The sequence below is a fragment of the Sinohyriopsis cumingii genome, chromosome 1, assembly GCF_028554795.1.
Source record: "Sinohyriopsis cumingii isolate HCF-2022 chromosome 1, ASM2855479v2, whole genome shotgun sequence".
Classification (NCBI taxonomy): Eukaryota; Metazoa; Mollusca; class Bivalvia; order Unionida; family Unionidae; genus Sinohyriopsis; species Sinohyriopsis cumingii.
In genome coordinates, this window is record NC_142961.1 from 173,706,155 (window position 1) to 173,731,530 (window position 25,376).

Consider the following 25,376-nt stretch of genomic DNA (forward strand, 5'->3'; position numbering starts at 1 on the left):
AAACCATTGTTGAGAAGTAAACATTCCACAACTTGGGGACCAGTTTTGGACTAATATTTTCAATATCGTCAGGATTTTAAGAAATTTAAGCTGAAAATAATTCGCCATAGTTTTCAGAGCTTAAAGACATTATGTCAAAAGGGTGCGTTCTTATCAATACAAAACGACTTAAGGACTTGCTAGATATCACCAATTTTCGACATGTTACCCATTGTTGTCAATTTTTCACATTCATGTATCTCTCATTAAGGCCCCAAAAATCCGTTTTAGATTTTAGTCCAGGATTAAAAACTTACCAGGTTAACATATCAGAGGAATTTCATTATTACCAAATCAAATATTCTGCCAATTCTTACACTCCTCTTTTATATTTTATCCGATTTGAGATTTCGTGGCAGGGTAATGTCAGATAATAAAAAAGGCGGAGAACAGCTTATTGGTCAGAAGAAACTATTCTTGAAGTGTTACAGCTCCATCATACAAAATGCAACCCCTAAACATCACTGATATGTTTTATCCATGAAACACACCTAAGCATTGGTGTTTTCACACTTCATTAACCATATTTCAAATCTGTATATGCAAATCCTGTCTGATAATAACCAGGGTCTCATAATAAAACATTACTTTTTTCCTATGCAAGTCAGCAGTTAATGCTGGTCAAATTGTACATCAGTTTTAGGGTCTGTCCTAGGATGTGCAATAAAAGAACTCGTGTTTATTTCTAAAATTTTGCATCCTCACAAAATACTCCCCCTGCTTCAATACTTCTTTCTGTTTAATTGCCTGATCATTACATGCTATCTTTTATTCACATTTTGTATATCTGTCTAGACAGCAGATTTATGTTAAGCATATTGTCCTGAAGTATATGGACACCTCAGGTACCCATGCATGGACAGGTGGTTTGGTAGTATTTTACAATTTTTCAACACTTTAGAAGCTTACAAATTGCCAGTGACGTGTGCTATGCTGAATGATTAGATTAGAATGATAGTTGTACTTACCAGTGCTTTACTGAATGATTCGATTAGAATGATAGTTGTAACTTACCAGTGCTTTACTGAATGATTCAATTAGAATGATAGTTGTAACTTACCAGTGCTTTACTGAATGATTCGATTAGAATGATAGTTGTAACTTACCAGTGCCTTACTGAATGATTCAATTAGAATGATAGTTGTAACTTACCAGTGCTTTACTGAATGATTTGATTAGAATGATAGTTGTAACATGCCAGTACTATACTGAAAGATTAGATTAGATAGCTGTAACTTAGCACTACTATATTGAATAATTAGGTTAGAATGATAGTTGTAACTTACCAGTGCTATATTAAATGATTAGATTAAAATGATAGTTGTAACTTACCTGTACTATACTGAATGCTCAAGATATCTCCACATGTTAAGTGTTACAAAGTCATTATAGTGAACACAAATAAATACATATAAATGTGTATTAAAGAGGTTAACTTTGAAATCCACTGGATGTTGTCCATGAGAGGCACGTGCCATTTAAATGTATACCTAACATTTACATGTATACCTAACATTTACATGTGTACCTAACATTTACATGTACACCTAACATTTACATGTACACCAAACATTTACATGTATACCTAACATTAACATGTATACCTAACATTTACATGTACACCAAACATTTACATGTATACCTAACATTTACATGTATACCTAATATTAACATGTATACCTAACATTAACATGTACACCAAACATTTACATGTATACCTAACATTAACATGTATACCTAACATTTACATGTACACCAAACATTTACATGTATACCTAATATTTACATGTATACCTAACATTTACATGTATACCTAACAAATGTCCTTCTGACATAAAAAGTGCATAATATGCTTCTTAACAGTCTATTGACAAGATTTGAGTTATTTGCCTCCAGAAAAACTTCGATATGAGTTTTTATGCTGATGATGCAGTTTTATGCAGACAAAAACTAAAGCATTACTATATTGAGTTTTCTTTCAAAATGGCAAAACAGTATATTGACAGCATATCAGGCTGGAATAGCAGATCTTGCCCCACACACAATCTTTGGAACTTTTATCCAGCATGCATGAGTTTTATCAGCTGGAAATTTATATATATATATATATATATATATATATATATATAGTTTCATTTTATATATGTATATGCTTCATTTACTTCATGATTTAGACACAATGTAGATTTCTTACTCTTTTATGCTCCTTTCAGACTTGAAGGCAACCTTTGGGAAGTAGCCATTGAAAAGGCAAAAGAAGTTGGAGGTATTTGCTAGACTATTTTTTGAATGTTCAAACTTTGTAAATGAAACCTTATTAATTTAATATTTCTTCACAGTGAGTCAAAAAGTTATCAAGCTATTTATATAAAAAACTAGACTGGTCATTCCAAGAATAGAGAATTTTTTGCCTGGAAATTATTAAACTTCACTTGTTGATTAAGGGGATATGATTTCAGTTTCACCCAATCAAAAGTGACCTATCACAAACTCAGACTCAAGCTTAATGGTTTTATGATCTCAGAGATTCAGTTTCAGCCATAAGACAGTCAAAAACAAGCCTTCCAAAGTAATTTGTGATTGCTGGAAATATGAATTTCGAGAGTTTTGTGATTTCCAAGTCTGAAGACTCAGTATGTGCTCTTCTTTATGTGTCCCTTAAATTAAATCATTTGAAAATGAAACCTGAACTACTGCAGTATTAGTGCAAAGCATTCAGTATAAGGATAAAATATTTCACATAGTGGGTAAAATACTTCGACATTTAATCAAGTCAAAGTCGTTGTATTTTCAGACATGTTAGAAAGTCAGAGTTCATTGTATTTGTTGACATTTAATCAAGTCAGAGTCATTGTATACTTTTACATTTAATCAAGTCAGAGTCATTGTATATGTTGACATTTAATCAGGTCAGAGTCATTTTATATGTTGACATTTAATCAATTCAGTCATTTTATATGTTGACATTTAATCAAGTCAGAGTCATTGTATATGTTGACATTTAATTAAGTCAGTCATTGTATACTTTTACATTTAATCAAGTCAGAGTCATTGTATATTTTGACATTTAATCAAGTCAGAATCATTGTATATGTTGACATTTAATTAAGTCAGAGTCATTGTATGCTATAACATTTAATCAAGTCAGAGTCATTGTATGCTATAACATTTAATCAAGTCAGAGTCATTGTATGCTATAACATTTAATAAAGTCAGTCATATATTTTGACATTTAATCAAGTCAGTCATTGTATAATTTGACATTTAATCAAGTCAGTCATTGTATATTTTGACATTAATTAAGTCAGAGTCATTGTATACTTTGACATTTAGTCAAGTCAGTCATTGTATAATTTGACATTTAATCATGTTATTATTTATTTTGACATTAATCAAATCAGAATCATTGTATACTTTGACACTTAATCAAGTCCGAGTAATTGTATATCTTCACATTTAATCAAGACAGTCATTATACATTTTGACATTTAATCATTTCAGTCATTGTTTATTTGACATTTAATGAAGTCAGAATCATTGTATATGTTGACATTTAATTAAGTCAGAGTCATTGTACACTTTTACACTTTATCAAGTCAGTCATTATATGCTATAACATTTAATCAAGTCAGAGTCATTGTTTGCTATAACATTTAATCAAGTCAGTCATTATATATTTTGACATTTAATCAAGTCAGTCATTGTATAATTTGACATTTAATCAAGTCATTGTTTATTTTGACATTAATCAAGTCAGAATCATTGTATACTTTGACATTTAATCAAGTCCGAGTAATTGTATATCTTCACATTTAATCAAGTCAGAGTCATTGTATATTTTGACTATACTTTGACATTTAATCAAGCCAGTCATTGTATATTTTGACATATAATCAAGTCAAAGTCATTGTATATTTTGATATTAATCAAGTCAGAGTCATTGTATACTTTGACATTTAATCATGCCAGTCATTGTATATTTTGACATTAATCAAGTCAGAATCAATATATACTTTGACATTAAATAAAGTCAGAATTATTGTATACTTTGACATTTAATCATGTCAGAGTCATTCTATACTTTGACATTTAATCAAGTCAGAGTCATTGTATATTTTGACATTTAATCAGGTTAGAGTCATTATATGCTTTGACATTTAATCAAGTCAGTCATTGTATATTTAGACATTTAATTAAGTCAGTTAGAGTCATTGTAAACTTTGACATTTAATCAAGTCAGTCATTGTATACTTTGACATTTAATCAGGTTAGAGTCATTATATGCTTTGACATTTAATCAAGTCAGTCATTGTATATTTAGACATTTAATCAAGTCAGTCAGAGTCATTGTAAACTTTGACATTTAATCAAGTCAGTCATTGTATACTTTGACATTTAATCAAGTCCAAGTCATTGTATACTTTGATGTTTAATCAAGTCTGAGTCATTGTATATTCTGACATTGAATCAAGTCAGTAATTGTATATTTTGACATTTAATCAAGTCAGGGTCATTGTATATTTTGACACTTAATCAAGTCAGAGTCATTGTATATTTTCAAGTGAGTGAAATGCTGAAAACTTGATGCATTTTAAGCATTTATCTTCACTATAGGCTAAATGAAGGACACTTCTGTGACTTAACACTGGATTCCTAGTGATGTACTTTTTGGGTAATTTAGAAAACATGTTGCTTAAATAAATAAATTACAAAGTTTAAGCTCAAAATAAATTACAAAGTTTAAGCTCAAAATAAATTTCACTTGAAGATGTAGGTGTTCCTGTGATTCTGCCATAAAAGTGCATTATATGCAAATTATTAAGTTGTGTAACAAAATAAATTCATTAATGTCTACATTCTTCTTTTGATGCATTTTTTTCCTTTTCTACAGTCCTTTCACATTCTTTTCTGTGATGGAAATGTTCTTTCAGGTACAAATTCAGAGTGCCATTACTGTTTATCTTAGTATTTGATATCTTGGTAAAGTCAAACCTGCCAATAGCAGCCACCGTGTACAAAGACCAAACTGGTCTCTGTACACCTGTGGTCTCTGAATGCAAGTTCTCCTTTCAAGCATGGTTCTTGAACTAATACCATGCACCTAATGCTATTGTTATTATTATTATTATTACTTAAATTGGAAAAAAATTCTGTTTAAGGAACTTATGACATAAATTTATCATTGATAAATTCTGTTTGACAATGTTTTCATTAATTGATTTCTTCAAGTTTTCCATTTGTTTTTCATGCTATATGTATTTTGTACATTTATTAATGACATAGCTAGCTTAGCTGCTTGCATATTGGAGCTGGAGTCGGTTGTTTGAGAAGTAAGAGACCCAAGCCAAATATGAAAAGTGTCCAACCCAGTGATTGACTGGTCATCTTTGTTCAAGGACTTGTGGTGCCTTTTAAGTTGACACTCTGTTTCCATCTTGCCCTTACTACTACTACTACTACTACTATTACTAATAATAATAATAATGTGAACTTAGCACGGTGCCTAATCTTTAGAAGCACTAAATACATTAAAATATTAGATAACATAAAAACATATACAATGACAATATTGCAAAGACTAACACCATAAAATTACAAAATAAAAACATGCTGACAATAATTTAAGGAAGTAAATATTATTAAATCTTTCTGTCTGTTTATGTAGCTGAAATAGATGAATTTTAAGAGTACTCATGAATGAGATCACAGTGTCCCTTGTGTCTATCAAATGTGCATGATTTTTCTTACTCATGTCTGTGTTTTCTTGAAAATTTTAAACCAAGAGAAAATCTTTTATGAAATAGTAACTGGTCAGTTGATGGAATACAAGTCAATGATTAAATGCTTGTATCTCAAACATGAATTGAAAATTAATGAAGATCTTGTATGTACAGTGTAACTGTCTGCAAATACCTTTCTATGCAGGTTTTTCCATAATATTTTAGTACTTTAGCTGGGGTTTGTGTGTGTTTTCAAAAAAAACAAACTTACAGTAATAATTATCCACTAATCAGACAGAAATGTTTGAAAGCTAAATTTTATTTGTTAAAAAAACAGTAAGAAAAGCTTCCCATAATCTTGATCTTGGCAATGTTTTGTGATAAACATTTTTAGTTTGGTCATCAGCACATGATACACCCCAAAATGCTGGGTATTTAGAAATGATAATTTACCTCAAGTACTTACCTAAGTAAATTCTAAACATTGTTGTGACTTAATTTAAATTATTAAAATAATAATGGAGATATTGTACAGTTTAAAGTTGCACTGTTAGATTGACTTGATTAAAGTGAATATAAGCAAGGTGAGGAAGTTTTACACATCAGTTCACATGACTTCTGTTGACCTAAAGAATGCTTTTTGGGGGAAATAAAATGTTTTATTTCCATGGTCAGTGATTGCTTTAATTAGTAAAAAAAACCTACTATTTGGTTAGGAAACACTTGACCATTGACTGCAGAAAGCAAGTGACCATTTAATACATTATTTTTTTACAAGAAATTACAAATAGAAATGACACTAGGACCAAGGAACAGCTAATAAATGAGACCATCAGTGAAGGATGTGTTTGATATGATAGTTTTTTTGTTAGCAGTTGTTTAATTCAGTTTACATTTAAATTTTAACTGACAGGTATGTTACTTTTTGAAAACTTTACCTTACTTTAAAATGTACACAGCATTGATTAGAAAAATATGGCTATAAAAATTTCAAAATGATAACAGAAAGTACTTTACAAGCCAAACTATAATTCATTTAAAAGCAATGCTGTTACTGGTATCATATTGCTTGCCTCCCCTCACTTTGATGTCACAGGGGTTCTTAGCATTACAACCCGCAATTAACAAAATATAGCACAAATATTATAGGTAAAATTTCATTACTGATAATTTAAGCTGTTATTGTTTGTATTTGAGTTTAAAATTCTATGATAAAATTATAATTTGGATAATTTTTTTTAAAGTCTTCATTGCTTGAACTATGTAATTTTCACTTTTTCCTGTTAAAGCAGCCATCATTTTAAATGATTTGTTGAAAGAGGCTTATACCTGTGTTGCTAGATTTAATGAATTATAGAATACTAAGCCATCATAACCCAATAGGACTACTGTGACATCACAGCATGGGGTGGGTGGGGTGGGTAAACAATATTTTATTTCAACTTGAAATTGGCAGTTTTAAATTTCCTTGAAGCTTGTTAATGATGGTTATATACAGGTTATTAATATGAAATTAAACACAAAATTATACTAGTGCATGTCATTATTAGAAACTTTATACAGACTGTGTCATTTCTCCTTTACAGTATGTGTTATTTCTTGCTTTATTCATTTACAGAGGAAAATAAGGCCAGTGAAGACTCAGCTGTGTTTCTAATCGGAAATAAAAATGCAGTAAGTCATAAGTTATTAATTTTTCTAATCAGAAGAGCTTATTGCTGGCCCTGCATCACACATTCATTAGGAGATGTTTGTTATTACTAATTCTTCTAAACTATCAAAAGAAATGTCATGAAATTGGCACATCCTGAGATCTACTTGGTCTTTATTGAAAACAGTACTGATTGGAAATCCAGTATGGAAACCATGGTGGTTCATTGAAAAATTTTGCTACTGCTAATCCCCTAGAATTTACCTTCATATCATTATAGGACTTTCAATAAACACTTCTTATGAAGTTGGTCTTAATTAAAATGGTCCTAATCAAGGCCTAAAATTTAGCGTCCTTGAAGCCTGAAGGACTAGTACATTGAGATTATTGCTAAAGTGTATGTCAACATGGTCATGTTGGCACACTTACTCAAATTAAATATATATTGATGTTCTAAGACTTAATACATACGTTGTTAACCAAATTCTGTTCAGTCATGATTTTATAATGCTCTGAACCTAAAGTGTCATCAAAAGTCCTCCAGACAAAAAATATTTATTGCTATGGATTTTTACATTGTTGGTCAGGTACTAAACTGGGTCACGAAAAGATGATGTTGGGTCTATCATTAGAAATAAGAGTAGTACGCATTTTTCAACAGACACAGCTTTCCTTTTGGCATCACAGCATACAACATTCAGTCTTGTTTTTACTGGATCACATTGTTAAGTTGATCTCGTCCAGAAATGTCCAGGTACTGTACGATTGATTTCTAAAATTTGTATTTCTCTGGAATTGTAAATAATGACCTTCCAAGGGTATATGGATGCATGAGAATCCAAATGCACCACTCCCCTGATTACTTGCGCCCTGATAACTCGCAAACCGACTTATAACACTGGATCAGGCATGGATCCCATTTTTTAAACCAGAAAATACCTCAAAAATTGATCCCTGTTTGTTGAACTTGAAGAAAATTGCAATCAAAATTGGTAGCGGAAACTTTGATGTATCTCATGTTTTATCATCGGTAATGGTAGATACGACCTGGAAATTTTAATCAACACTATAAAATATCAAATTAAAAAATAGGTCATAAATTTTTTTACATTTTCTTTCCAAATGACATTTCTAGCACATGACAAATAACAATATGTAAGGCAATTTTGATCAATGAAAAGTGGAGGCAGTACTTTAATAAATAAATACAAATTGCATAAAAAAATTTATCAATTGAAATTTGTGTTCTAGTTCTATCTTTTAGTTCCTTTTAAGTGTAATTGTCGTAAATGCAATGTGTCCTCTTGAAATTAAACCTGAAATGCATCCATCTACCATAACAGTTATGACCACGAGCGTTTCTCTGAGAACCTAATTAAGTGCCAACCATGTTTTGATAACTGACTTCCGGAAGTATTTGTTGTATTGTTGCACTGAATTAAAAGCTGTTCTCCTTTGTATTATCACATTAATTATGTCTTTTGAATCAAATAAAAGAGGTGGAATAAAAGAAAAGTTAAAAGGCACGAAAATCAAACAAACTTAAAATCTAGCGGCCCTGGTCGTATGTCAGGTGAACTCACTTCATTTGATCAATCGAACACTTGTAAATGTTATTATGTATGTAACATAAACTACCTTAAATTAACCGACTGTTTCATAACTGTAATGAAAGATAACAAGGCAGCCAAGCAAAATGAATACTTCGTAAAATAAAGAGCTTGATTTCACAGATACGGACCATTGTGGGCAAGCAAGTTTCAGAGAATTCTTAAAATGGCACTTAGAGATATCCTCAAGGATGATAAGAAGTTTCATTATTACTCCCAATGAAATCATGACATCAATATTGTACTAATTGAACAATACAGAAATTGAGTTTCAACGTAGATGATTGCCTCACGAAATAAATGTCATGTGTTTTTGAAAAAAAAGAATCTTGTTTGGTGGTGTATCAACAGTTAGTTTAGTTTCCCTGCTCTGTGGATTCCTGATTTGGCAGGATAATTTTAAACACCACTTTGGTAACCAGACTCATTGAGAAAACAAAAGGCATGACGTAGTACACAGATTTTTTCACGTACATGTGATGGTTGTTGAAACCAGTTGGAATGATCTTTCATATGTTGGACATTTTGAAAATAAATGTTATTTAAACAGAATAGCAATCAACTTCATTAGAAAAAGCTCGTTATTAAAAATTATTATCAGCATGATTGTAAAATGAGGATTTAGTCAATAAACAGTCCAGTTCTCTAACACCACTCCCCCCCCCATGGTTTTCTCGATTTTAGAGTGATTTAAAAACAAAATTGGAGGTCCCTTGGTAACTCAAGCCTCACTTATAGTGAGGTCTATGTTTGTGAACCCCATTGTGCGCGAGTTATCGAGGTAGAGGTGTATAGTGAATAATTGCCATTTAAAGGTATGTGCAATCAAATTCTGAAAAGTGACACCCATTACTGAAATAGTGAGTACTGAATGTTTACATAACCTGTGTGACTTTTGCTATAGTTGTATATTTGTTAGTCTTTCCCACAAAACAATCTTAGACACATCTAGATAAATAGCATTTCTTAAATGTCACCAACAATCATAACTAAAAATTATGTATCATACTTTAGAAAACAACCAAGGTAACTTGAAAATATTCACTACAAGTTCACAAGCAAAATAATGACTGATTCTCCAGAAAATAAACTGATGAATGAGTAAGCATTTTAGTGCCTCATCATAACTTAATAAAAGAACGACCTTATTTAACCTGGTCATCATGTATTGTAACTCCATGGACAGACAATTTAAGGCTGTAACCATCTTGCTGCAGTGAGAAGATCACTCATTATGACTGTATTGTCATTGTGTGGGGTTTTCCCAACAGATACACAAATAATACTCATTATGACTGTTGTCATTGTGTGGGTTTTCCCAGTAGATACACAAATAATACTATGACTGTATTGTCATTGTGTGGGTTTTTCCCAACAGATACACAAATAATACTCATTATGACTGTTGTCATTGTGTGGGTTTTCCCAACAGATACACAAATAATTCTATGACTGTATTGTCATTGTGTGGGTTTTTCCCAACAGATACACAAATAATACTCATTATGACTGTATTGTCATTGTGTGGCTTTTCCCAACAGATACACAAATAATACTATGACTGTATTGTCATTGTATGGGTTTTTCCCAACAGATACACAAATAATACTCATTATGACTGTATTGTCATTGTGTGGGTTTTCCCAATAGAGACACAGATAATACTCATTATGACTGTATTGTCATGGTGTGGATTTTCCCAATAGATACACAAATGATACTCATTATGACTGTATTGTCATGGTGTGGGTTTTCCCAATAGATACACAAATGATACTCATTATGACTGTATTGTCATGGTGTGGATTTTCCCAATAGATACACAAATGATACTCATTATGACTGTATTGTCATGGTGTGGGTTTTCCCAATAGATACACAAATAATACTCATTATGACTGTATCATCATCATGAGTTTTCCCAACAGATACCCAAATACATGTACATGTACTACAAACCTTGAATGGATTATGTGTCAAAAATGATTGCAAATTCTTTCAATGGTTAATCATAATAGGGATTTTGGTGACCATGGTACTACAATGGTGGCTTGACAAGTATGTAAGTCTGATTTACAGTCTCTGACATGCAATCTAATTTTATAAAACTGTAAAAACAAGTAAGCTCTAGGTGTCGCTACTTTATCTGAGTGGATTGATGTATTAACATAATGTTTAAACTGAAACACTAGTCAGTAGGACTGTTGAGTGCTAAAAGTGATTGTAAAATCATGGACTTAACATCATGCATGAATATTAGTTTCTTAGTTCAGAAAGTACTTTTATAGCTTTTGGTATGGTAATGTATATGATAAATAGCAAGCTGTCACACTCAAGTACAAGTGATGTGGTAATGTATGCCATAAATGGTAAGCTATCACACTCAAGTACAAGTGATTGGTAATGTATGCCAGAAATGGTAAGCTGTCACACTCAAGTACACGTGATTGGTAATGTATGCCAGAAATGGTAAGCTGTCACACTCAAGTACAAGTGATTGGTAATGTATGCCATAAATGACAAGCTATCACACTCAAGTACAAGTGATTGGTAATGTATGCCATAAATGACAAGCTATCACACTCAAGTACAAGTGATTGGTAATGTATGCCATAAATGACAAGCTATCACACTCAAGTACAAGTGATTGGTAATGTATGCCATACATGACAAGCTGTCACACTCAAATATAAGTGATGTGGTAATGTATGCCATACATGACAAGCTATCACACTCAAATATAAGTGATGTGGTAATGTATGCCATACATGACAAGCTATCACACTCAAATATAAGTGATGTGGTAATGTATGCCATAAATGACAAGCTATCACACTCAGGTATAAGTGATGTGGTAATGTATGCCATAAATGGTAAGCTATCACACTCAAGTACAAGTGATGTGGTAATGTATGCCATACATGACAAGCTATCACACTCAAAAATAAGTGATGTGGTAATGTATGCCATAAATGGTAAGCTATCACACTCAAGTACAAGTGATTGGTAATGTATGCCATACATGACAAGCTATCACACTCAAATATAAGTGATGTGGTAATGTATGCCATAAATGACAAGCTATCACACTCAGGTATAAGTGATGTGGTAATGTATGCCATACATGACAAGCTATCACACTCAGGTATAAGTGATGTGGTAATGTATGCCATAAATGGTAAGCTATCACACTCAAGTACAAGTGATTGGTAATGTATGCCATACATGACAAGCTATCACACTCAAGTACAAGTGATGTGGTAATGTATGCCATAAATGACAAGCTATCACACTCAGGTATAAGTGATGTGGTAATGTATGCCATAAATGACAAGCTATCACACTCAAATACAAGTGATGTGGTAATGTATGCCATAAATGGTAAGCTATCACACTCAAGTACAAGTGATTGGTAATGTATGCCATACATGACAAGCTATCACACTCAAATATAAGTGATGTGGTAATGTATGCCATAAATGGTAAGCTATCACACTCAAGTACAAGTGATTGGTAATGTATGCCATACATGACAAGCTATCACACTCAAATATAAGTGATGTGGTAATGTATGCCATAAATGACAAGCTATCACACTCAGGTATAAGTGATGTGGTAATGTATGCCATACATGACAAGCTGTCACACTCAAGTACAAGTGATGTGGTAATGTATGCCATAAATGGTAAGCTATCACACTCAAGTACAAGTGATGTGGCAATGTATGCCATAAATGACAAGCTATCACACTCAGGTATAAGTGATGTGGTAATGTATGCCATAAATGACAAGCTATCACACTCAAATATAAGTGATGTGGTAATGTATGCCATACATGGTAAGCTATCACACTCAAATACAAGTGATGTGGTAATGTATGCCATAAATGGTAAGCTATCACACTCAAGTACAAGTGATTGGTAATGTATGCCATACATGACAAGCTATCACACTCAAATATAAGTGATGTGGTAATGTATGCCATAAATGACAAGCTATCACACTCAGGTATAAGTGATGTGGTAATGTATGCCATACATGACAAGCTGTCACACTCAAGTACAAGTGATGTGGTAATGTATGCCATAAATGGTAAGCTATCACACTCAAGTACAAGTGATGTGGTAATGTATGTCATAAATGACAAGCTATCACACTCAAGTACAAGTGATATGGTAATGTATGCAATAAATGACAAGCTATCACACTCAAGTACAAGTGTTTAGTAATGTATGCCATAAATAACAAGCTATCACACTCAAGTACAAGTGATTGGTTCATTTGGTGAATTTTTTCATCTGTTTCTGTGTTGGTCATGAGTCTCAACAATTTGGTCTCTACATGCACAGAACAAGTTATTGACGGAAACATTGATATTAAGTTTGCATGCAGTTGAAGTGATATTTTCAGAAATTGCTTGATTGTTTGGTTTACCTGCTGCTCCTGTACAGTATGCCATGTCACAGATATTTGTCAAAATGATACTGTGGGAAATGGGCCTAAAAGTGGCAGATTTTCTGCACTCTCTCAGCAAGACTCATGCTAGTTTCTTCATATGGTCAAAGACAACAGATGCAGAAATTTCTTTGACATATCTGGCATTTTTAATCAGAATAAAGAAATATAGGTATCAAAAAGAACTATCCCAGAAAAATGTATGAGGGAGGTTATCATCATCAGGTAGTTACTATCCCAAAATAATGTATGAGAAAGGGTGTCATCAGCAGGTAGTCACTGTCCCAAAATAATGTGTGAGGAAGGGTGTCATCAGCAGGTAGTCACCATCCCAAAATAAAGTGTGAGGAAGGGTGTCATCAGCAGGTAGTCACCATCCCAAAATAAAGTGTGAGGAAGGGTGTCATCAGCAGGTAGTCACCATCCCAAAATAAAGTGTGAGGAAGGGTGTCATCAGCAGGTAGTCACCATCCCAAAATAATGTGTGAGGAAGGGTGTCATCAGCAGGTAGTCACCATCCCAAAATAATGTGTGAGGAAGGGTGTCATCAGCAGGTAGTCACCATCCCAAAATAATGTATGAGGAAGGGTGTCATCAGCAGGTAGTCACCATCCCAAAATAATGTGTGAAGAAGGGTGTCATCAGCAGGTAGCCACCATCCCAAAATAATGTGTGAGAAAGGGTGTCATCAGCAGGTAGTCAACATCCCAAAATAATGTGTGAGGAAGGGTGTCATCAGCAGGTAGTCACCATCCCAAAATAATGTGTGAGGAAGGGTGTCATCAGCAGGTAGTCACCATCCCAAAATAATGTATGAGGAAGGGTGTCATCAGCAGTTAGTCACCATCCCAAAATAATGTGTGAGGAAGGGTGTCATCAGCAGGTAGTCACCATCCCAAAATAATGTGTGAGGAAGGGTGTCATCAGCAGGTAGTCACCATCCCAAAATAATGTGTGAGGAAGGGTGTCATCAGCAGGTAGTCACCATCCCAAAATAATGTATGAGGAAGGGTGTCATCAGCAGGTAGTCACCATCCCAAAATAATGTATGAGGAAGGGTGTCATCAGCAGATAGTCACCATCCCAAAATAATGTATGAGGAAGGGTGTCATCAGCAGGTAGTCACCATCCCAAAATAATGTATGAGGATGCCTGTTATCATGAAGTAAAGATGACAATACAGATAAAGAATTACAAGAGAGGAAACAGGACTGTATGTTGAAAGAGTAAAGGTTTGGGTTAGGGTTGCATATAAAAAATTTCAAGAGGGGAAACAGGACTGCATATTGCAGGAATAAGGGTTAAGGATACAGATAAAGAATGACAAAGGAGGAAACATGACTGTATTGTGGAGGACTACGGATTAGGGCTAGGGTTACAGATAAAGAATGATGACAAGAGAGGAAACATGACTTGCATGGTGCCAGAATAAGCTCCGTCACACTTGGACAATTTCTGGAGGAAAGTCATCTTCATTGACAAATGTAGGGTCATGATAGGAGCCAGTCAGAAAGTTTTCATATAGAGAAAAGTGAGAGACAAATGAGCACCCCACTGTCTTGGCAATCCATCCCTCTCACTTTAAGTTTGATGATATTGGGTTGCATAACGATATCACTTATAAATAATAACATTGTGCAACTTTTAAATACCATCCGATAGCATTTAAAGTGTACATGTTGGCCATGCAAAGTCAAGACTTAAACATAATAGAAAATATGTGCTCTCAGTTAAAGATAGAAAAGCAAGATGTTGTTCACAGCATTTTATTTGATCCAGGACTTGGAGTCAGTCATGCATTAATTTGATCCAGGACTTGGAGACAGTCATGCATTAATTTGATCCAGGACTTGGAGTCAGTCATGCATCAAGGATGTTTGGATTTCTCTTCCTCTTCATTAGATATAGAATTTTTTTTCATTCTGTACCATGAATTGTAAGATAGGTCCTGGTGATAAAGAGACAATATAAAGCATTTTGTACTGATAAAGAGACAACATAATGCATGTCCTAGTGATAATGAGACACATAAGGCATGTCCTAGTGGTAAAGAGACACACATGGCATGTTCTAGTGGTCAAAAGACACAAGACATGTCCTAGTAGTAAAGAGTGACATAAAACGTGTTCTAGTGGTAAGAGACACATAAGGCATGTCCAAGTGGTAAAGAGACACATAAGTGTGTCCTAGTAGCAATGAGACACATAAGGCATGTCCTAGCACTAAAGAAACACATAAGGCATGGCCTAGTGATAAAGCGACACATAAGGCATGTTCTGGTGGTAAAGAGACACATAAGGCTTGACCAAGTGGTAAAGAGACATAAGGCATGTAGTGGTAAAGAGACATATAAGGCATGTCCTGGTGGTAAAGAGACACATAAGGCATGTCCTGGTGGTGATGAGACCCATAAGGCATGTCCTGGTGGTGATGAGATCCATAAGGCATGTCCTAGTGGTAAAGAGACCCATAGGGCATGTCCTAGTGGTAAAGAGATCCATAGGGCATATAGTGGTAAAGAGATCCATAAGGTATGTCCTAGTGGTAAAGAGACCCATAGGGCATGTCCTAGTGGTAAAGAGATCCATAGGGCATGTCCTAGTGGTAAAGAGACCCATAGGGCATGTCCTAGTAGTAAAGAGACCCATAGGGCATGTCCTGGTGGTGATGAGACCCATAAGGCATGTCCTAGTGGTAAAGAGACCCGTAGGGCATGTAGTGATAAAGAGACCGATAGTGCATGTAGTAGTAAAGAGACACATATTTCATGTCCTAGTGGTAAAGAGACAACATAAGGCACAAGGTGTTAACTAAAACAGTTCAAACAAAATTAGCTTTTCAGACATTCAAACGATGCCAATCTAACCTCTAACATGTTAGTCTCTGTAGCCATCTTGAAACGTTTATTGCTATTACTCTTGAATGGAAAGATGTGACCAAAAGGGAGTTTTAGTGTGGGAAAAAGTTAAAATGTACAAGTGTGTATGGACGTGAACATTTTGTTATTGCTCTCCATTCTGATTAAAAGTTATGGAATTTTCACTGAATAACTTCGTTTTTTTAAAAACATGATTAGGACTTCCAACACATACTAATAGAATTTTACCAGGCTTTGCATTCGGGCAGACAAGTTGAGTGGTCAACACTCATGCTTTATTTTCAAGGTCAAAGGTAATTATTCTGATTTTTATATTTAATGGCCTGTGCAGACAAGAATAAATCGATTTATATCAGCCCTCATTTATGAATTTATCTGAAGATTGCCTTCAAAGATTGGCAGTTATGTGTTTTTTAACTGTAATGGCCCATTAGTAAAATAACAGTTTCAGCAAATAGTAATTATGTATTTTTACCAAACTCATCATGTCTTGACAGGATCTGAGACAAAGTTAACTATCCATGGCATCAGATTCAAGATCAATTGGCATGATGACGATTTTTGTACTGTACTTATGAACATGTTAATATAAACATGTAAGAAATTTTTTTAAAAAGTATTTCAGTATATTGGAATTTCTCAGTTGCTTTCAATAAAGTTTAAAGAATAAAATGAGAAAAGAAATGAACTTCTCATAGATTCCTTCCTGTAAAGAAATTGACTTCAGATAGATTCCAACAAATAATAGACTTCTCATGGATTCCTACAAGTAACAAATGGACTTCTCATAGATTCCTACAAGTAACAAATGGACTTCTCATGGATTCCTACAAGTAACAAATGGACTTCTCATAGATTCCTACAAGTAAACAAATGGACTTCTCATAGATTCCTACAAGTAACCAAATGGACTTATCATAGATTCCTACAAGTAAACATATGGACTTCTCATAGATTCCTATAAGTTGTTTTCAGCCAGTAGAATGTCAGATACCTTGAGGGACTCCTTTTGTTGATTTCGGTCAGAATATCTTAATGAATGTTTATGTAGCCTATCGTGAAAATTTGACAAAATCTAACTTTTAAAAAATGGCTTTGGTTTTCTATTTTACCAGGAAAAATAGGAACATGCAAGTCTTTCCATTGCTGACTTTTCTTACTGAATTAATAAAACTTTTTATCTTGAATAATAAAGTCATTGTATCTGTTCTGTGGCTTTTTGTTTGAAAATTCATCCAGCGGTAACTCAATTTTTTATTTCTATTTTTAGGGGAAGACTTCAATTATATTGCGGTTTTTAGACAGGTGAGCATTTTAGAAAAATGCACTTTTAGACAGGCAAGCATTGCACGAATTGTTTTGTTTTTCTGATTTTTACCTGGCCTTGATAAACAGCAGACTGTAAACATTGAGACATGGTTTGCTATTCCTTTTTCTTTGCAGCCATTTCAAAGAAAGTCATTACCCTGGATAGGAACATCATTCATAATGTCCCTGTTTGCTTGTATCAAGTCATTACCTTGGATAGGAACTTCATTCATTTGATTCCCTGATTGCTTGTATCAAGTCATTACCTTGGATAGGAACTTCATCCATTTGATTCCCTGATTGTTTGTATTAAGTCATTACCTTGGATAGGAACTTAATCCATTTGATTCCCTGATTGCTTGTAATAAGTCATTACCTTGGATAGGAACTTCATTCATTTGATGTCCCTGATTGTTTGTATTAAGTCATTACCTTGGATAGGAACTTCATCCATTTGATTCCCTGATTGCTTGCATCAAGTCATTACCTTGGATAGGAACTTCATTCATTTGATGTCCCTGATTGTTTGTATTAAGTCAGTACCTTGGATAGGAACTTCATTCATTTGATTCGCTGATTGCTTGTATGTAGTCATTACCTTGGATAGGAACTTCATTCATTTGATTCCCTGTTTGCTTGTAATAAGTCATTGCCTTGGATCAGTAACTTTGCTTGTGACAGTTCATTGCCTTTGATTATTAACTTAATTCATTTGATGTTGCTCATTGCTTGTAATAAGTCATTTTCTTGGATTGGTAACTTCATTCATTTGATGTTTGGTATTGCTTGTAACAAGTCATTGCCTTGGATAAGGAACTTACTTTTTTTTATATCCCTGATTACTTTTAACAAATCATTGCCGTGGATGGGTAACATTGCTTTGGATCAGTAACTTCATTCGTTTGATGCCACTGATTGCTTATAACAAGCATAAAGCTCGATTATGATAGGGTAACAAATTATTTTAATAAAAAGAGAATAAAGATACTGAATTCTAAATCCATTTATTCTTTATCCATATTAAAATCATTGCCAGTCATTAATAATTACTCACATTCTTTCTCATTTTAGAGATGAACCTCCAAAACCGACAGTGGCCTTGGAGTACACATATGGTAGACGATCGAAGGGACACAATATAGTATGAACTTTTGCACCAACTTTTGCATTTTTTTTTCTACTCTTTTTTCATAAACATTTACAGAGATACATTTTATAAATTATTATTGTCATGGGTTAAAACTGTTGTACCACACTAGTCAGGGTCCACAAAGTGTCATCATGCTATGTACTGTGTCATGCAATGTCCAGAAAGTCAGCTAGCTGAAGAAATAGTACACATGTATCTTCTTCTTTAACGGTTATGCAAGAAGGTGGGGGCACAAAACTATCGATTCAGTAATGCAGTTACTAACCTGAAGTGATGCATATTAAATGAAAAATACTTAAAACAGTGATTTAATATTTAATTTTTAATTTTTGGGCATAGAACAATGCATTGATATATATATATTTGTTGCTGATTTCTGACTAGAAAATAAAAATTGACTCAGATTTGAAGCATATGAGTATAGCTGTATAACTTCAAAACTTATGTGAAAAAGCATAATGTGGGGTTATATTATATATTTATGGAGTTAACTGAAAGATGAAAGGGGAGGGTCACATGTATGTGTCAGAAACCAAAACTGTTCCTAACAGTTTTGGGTGATAAACTTTTTGTTTGGTATGTATGATTATGTATGCATTGGAGATCTATTGTATTCCCTTAAATAAGTGGGTGAATTATTTGGTTTGTAAATTGAGGTGAGAAACTATTTTAGACCACTGCATTGCTTGGTACTTGGTTGTGACTGCTAGATGGTTGTATAACATCTGTTACCTATTATTACCCTAAATTAAGCAACATTTGCATTAAAGACAAATACAAAGAAGACTCAGTAGCTTTGATGGTTCAGTAATTATTACATTACCAATTATCAGATTTATAAGGAGCTAACATTTTAGAAAAAAAAGAGCAGGAAACAATGATAACTTTTCTTTAAGAAATACAGAAAATCTTAAATTTTGAAGTCAAACTCTTAAAATTTTTGGGTCACTAAAACTTTAATTATTCAAAAAATTGGCTAAATTATTATAAAACTTCTGGAGCTGATCCAAGACTGTGTTATATATGAATTCATGTTATAACAAATCATGTTACAGCAAGCTTTCATTGTGTATTTAATTCATCATAAAACTTAGTGCTACAGAGGAACAAATTATTGTCATGTTATAATATATTCTCATGTTATAACAAAAGTATCATCATGTTATAACAAATTATTTTCATGTTATAACAGAGCCATGTTATAAGAAATTATTGTCAGATGACTTTCCGTAACGTTTCATCCTTCTTCTTTAGACAGATCTCAAAATTTAATTATATTATCCTAAATTTAGATCCAGAAGTGTTTTTGAACCCCCATGTTTATCGCAGTATATTGCTTGACATGTGACATTAAGCATCCATATATCTAAAAATCTTGATTTTCTAGATTTGCATGCTGCTAAAATTAATGAAGACCTGCCTGTATGCACCAGCATTGAATTCTCATGATGGAATGTGTATGCTCAGTAGATAAGTTTTTAGACATATTCTATGTTTTGATACAAATGTACATGCTCATTATGGCAGCTACCTTAAGTTTTCAGAATGTTAATAAATAAAAAAGATACAGCTGAACTTTGATTAGTCAAATGTCAGTATCTCGATTATCTGACATCACTTGAAAGACTTGATTTGTCTTTCTGATGTCAAGACCCCACATAGTCTAAGTGTTTAAGTTCATATGAAAAATCTGGACCCTCAGCACTTTCAGGTTGTGAAGTTGGAATTACAGTGGCTCATTCTGAGAAAAAAGACTGAGCAATAAAGTTCAGGATGTTTAAAAAATAATAAATATCTTACATTATTCCACAATTCTGTATTTACAAGGCAAAAGATGTTGGGCATATTTGGGAACTAGGAGGAGGTACTTGGTTGGCAAAATTGATGGATGTTCCACTCAACCCAGACACGATACTGTAAGTATTGTGTTTGTCACACACACACACATACACACACACCTGACTCCTGCATACCTCCTAATGTGTAAACTTTGACCAGAGTGCATACCATGCCAGTATCCTCTGACAGGGGAATGTATCCATATCAAGTGTATCAACTTTCACCTTGAGAGAACAATTATTTTTATAAGAGTACAAATAAGACACTTTTTGATGATGCTCCACCAGAGAAAATCTTGGATTTTTTTAATGAATGCAGTTTGAACTTTTTTTTAAATGCTATATTTGAAAGACTTTACATTTATTTATCTTTTAATTTTATTTTATGTACCATTTCAGGGTTTGATATATTTATATGTATCTTTTATTTTATGTACCATTTTAGGGTTTAATATATTTACCTTTATCTTTTATTTTTTGTGCTGTTTCAAGGTTTAATATCTTTAGCTTTTATCTTGTTGTACGACATGTTTATGTTTATCTTGAAGGGTTTATCTTCCCACATGCCTGCATAATGATTTAAAAAATATAAGCTGAATACAACATTGAAAATGAATTTTTTTGAGAAGAATGGTATGTTGAATACAGTTAGTTTTTAATACAAAATATGGTGTGATTTTAGGGGAAGCCTCAGTACATTAACCATGCAGACATAGCACCTGATTTGACCTTCATCCTAATTTAATCAAGGAACAAATTATGATCTCAGTCTTAACTGAAATAAACAAATTTGAAACATTTGACCCAATACACAATATAAATCAGTTAATGCATTAAACGTAGTACATATAATGTTTATGTGCTAAAAATAACCCGCATAACTGAAAATGCCATGTAAATGTATTCAGTTTTGATGTTTTACTATTTTCAGGCACACAGCTCTGATTATTGTAGTTGATTTGTCTAAACCTAATGAGATGTGGTTCACGTTGGAGACCCTTCTTAATGCAGCAAAGTCTCGAATTGAGACAATCATTAATGAGATGAAGCCAGACAACCCCGGCATCCGTGAAGTGCTGCGGTCCAAGGCTTGGGAGAGGGTTGGACCAGACCATCCTGTGAGCTAATACTTTTAATAATAATGTTAAAACTGACATGAATCTCTTTTCAAGTTTTTAAAATGGTACCAGGTAGATTGGATTAGAAATACATACAACAGCTCAGTTACGACTTAGAGGGTAATTGCACCTAAAATGGTAATTTGAATTAGAAATTTCTACTATAGCTCAGCAATGATCTGAAATGGTCATTTGCATTAGAAATATCTACAACAGCTTAGTAATGAAACTCTTACTTTTATTCAGATTCTCACTGAAAAGAAACTTTGATAATATTGACATAATCAGTGCAAAAGATAATATTGACATAATCAGTGCAAAAGATAATATTGACATAATCAGTGCAAAAAATACTATTAACATAATCAGTGTGCAAAAGATAATATTGACATAATCAATGCAAAAGATAATATTGACATAATCAGTGTGCAAAAGATAATATTGACATAATCAATACAAAAGATAATATTGACATAATCAATGCAAAAGATAATATTGACATAATCAATACAAAAGATAATATTGACATAACCAGTGCAAAAGTTAATATTGACATAATCAGTGCAAAAGATAATATTGACATAATCAGTGCAAAAGATAATATTGACATAATCAGTGCAAAAGATAATATTGACATAATCAATGCAAAAGATAATATTGACATAACCAGTGCAAAAGTTAATATTGACATAATCAGTGCAAAAGATAATATTGACATAATCAGTGCAAAAGTTAATATTGACATAATCAATACAAAAGTTAATATTGACATAATCAGTGCAAAAGTTAATATTGACATAACCAGTGCAAAAGATAATATTGACATAATCAGTGCAAAAGATAATATTGACATAATCAGTGTGCAAAAGATAATATTGACATAATCAGTGCAAAAGATAATATTGACATAATCAATGCAAAAGATAATATTGACATAATCAGTGCAAAAGTTAATATTGACATAATCAGTGCAAAAGTTAATATTGACATAATCAATACAAAAGTTAATATTGACATAATCAGTGCAAAAGATAATATTGACATAACCAGTGCAAAAGATAATATTGACATAATCAGTGCAAAAGATAATATTGACATAATCAGTGCAAAAGATAATATTGACATAATCAGTGCAAAAGATAATATTGACATAATCAGTGCAAAAGATAATATTGACATAATCAATGCAAAAGATAATATTGACATAACCAGTGCAAAAGTTAATATTGACATAATCAGTGCAAAAGATAATATTGACATAATCAGTGCAAAAGTTAATATTGACATAATCAATACAAAAGTTAATATTGACATAATCAGTGCAAAAGTTAATATTGACATAACCAGTGCAAAAGATAATATTGACATAATCAGTGCAAAAGATAATATTGACATAATCAGTGTGCAAAAGATAATATTGACATAATCAGTGCAAAAGATAATATTGACATAATCAATGCAAAAGATAATATTGACATAATCAGTGCAAAAGTTAATATTGACATAATCAGTGCAAAAGTTAATATTGACATAATCAATACAAAAGTTAATATTGACATAATCAGTGCAAAAGATAATATTGACATAACCAGTGCAAAAGATAATATTGACATAATCAGTGCAAAAGATAATATTGACATAATCAATGCAAAAGATAATATTGACATAATCAATGCAAAAGATAATATTGACATAATCAGTGCAAAAGTTAATATTGACATAATCAATACAAAAGTTAATATTGACATAATCAGTGCAAAAGTTAATATTGACATAATCAGTGCAAAAGATAATATTGACATAATCAGTGCAAAAGATAATATTGACATAATCAGTGCAAAAGTTAATATTGACATAATCAGTGCAAAAGTTAATATTGACATAATCAGTGCAAAAGTTAATATTGACATAATCAATACAAAAGTTAATATTGACATAATCAATACAAAAGTTAATATTGACATAACCAGTGCAAAAGATAATATTGACATAATCAGTGCAAAAGTTAATATTGACATAATCAATACAAAAGTTAATATTGACATAATCAGTGCAAAAGTTAATATTGACATAATCAGTGCAAAAGTTAATATTGACATAATCAATACAAAAGTTAATATTGACATAATCAGTGCAAAAGATAATATTGACATAACCAGTGCAAAAGATAATATTGACATAATCAGTGCAAAAGATAATATTGACATAATCAATGCAAAAGATAATATTGACATAATCAATGCAAAAGATAATATTGACATAATCAGTGCAAAAGTTAATATTGACATAGTCAATACAAAAGTTAATATTGACATAATCAGTGCAAAAGTTAATATTGACATAATCAGTGCAAAAGATAATATTGACATAATCAGTGCAAAAGATAATATTGACATAATCAGTGCAAAAGTTAATATTGACATAATCAGTGGAAAAGATAATATTGACATAATCAATGCAAAAGATAATATTGACATAATCAGTGCAAAAGTTAATATTGACATAATCAATACAAAAGATAATATTGACATAATCAATACAAAAGTTAATATTGACATAATCAGTGCAAAAGATAATATTGACATAACCAGTGCAAAAGATAATATTGACATAATCAATGCAAAAGATAATATTGAATAATCAATGCAAAAGATAACATTGACATAATCAATACAAAAGATAATATTGACATAATCAGTGCAAAAGATAATATTGACATAATCAATGCAAAAGATAATATTGACATAATCAGTGCAAAAGATAATATTGACATAATCAGTGCAAAAAATACTATTAACATAATCAGTGGGGGCCCTGAGTGTCCCAGTGGTCTAAAGCCCTTTCCTTTACGGATCACTGCCATCTCACCTGTCTGCATGGGTTCGAGTCTCGGATTCAGCCAATATGGGTATGTGAGAAAGCTTGCCAGTAACTTCTCATAGGTTGGTTCTTTCTGGGGTTTTCCCGGTTTCTTCCTCCACCATCAATACTGGCCGCCATGTATAGCCTATCTTGTGTTGAAAAATAGTATTAAACCCTACAACAACAACAACAGCAACAACTTAATCAGTGCAAAAAATAATATTGACATAATCAGTACAAAAGATAATATTGACATAATCAGTACAAAAGATAATATTGAATAATCAATGCAAAAAATAATATTGACATAATCAGTGGAAAAGATAATATTGACAACCAGTGCAGAAGATAATATTGACATAATCAGTGCAGAAGATAATATTGAAAAATCAATGCAAAAGATAATATTGACATAACCAATGCAAAAAATAATATTGACATAATCAGTGGAAAAGATAATATTGACATAATCAATGCAAAAGATAATATTGAATAATCAATGCAAAAGATAACATTGACATAATCAATACAAAAGTTAATATTGACATAATCAGTGCAGAAGATAATATTGAAAAATCAATGCAAAAGATAATATTGACATAACCTATGCAAAAAATAATATTGACATAATCAGTGGAAGAGATAATATTGACATAATCAGTGCAGAAGATAATATTGAATAATCAATGCAAAAGATAACATTGACATAATCAATACAAAAGTTAATATTGACATAATCAGTGCAGA

The 25,376-nt window shown here is 32.4% G+C and overlaps 1 protein-coding gene across 1 annotated transcript in view; it reads left to right on the top strand.

Moving 5' to 3' along the window:
- Positions 1–2: 2 nt before the first annotated feature.
- The window catches only part of LOC149808401 (cytoplasmic dynein 2 light intermediate chain 1-like), a 62,404-nt gene continuing 37,030 nt past the window's right edge, over positions 3–25,376 (top strand). Inside the window, exons 1-7 of the mRNA XM_089976702.1 lie at positions 3–142; positions 2,253–2,305; positions 7,378–7,433; positions 17,624–17,658; positions 18,733–18,802; positions 20,639–20,727; positions 21,581–21,767. Of these exons, the coding sequence (XP_089832828.1) occupies positions 132–142; positions 2,253–2,305; positions 7,378–7,433; positions 17,624–17,658; positions 18,733–18,802; positions 20,639–20,727; positions 21,581–21,767 (501 nt within the window). The 5' untranslated portion in view covers positions 3–131. The remainder of the gene's footprint in view (positions 143–2,252; positions 2,306–7,377; positions 7,434–17,623; positions 17,659–18,732; positions 18,803–20,638; positions 20,728–21,580; positions 21,768–25,376) is intronic.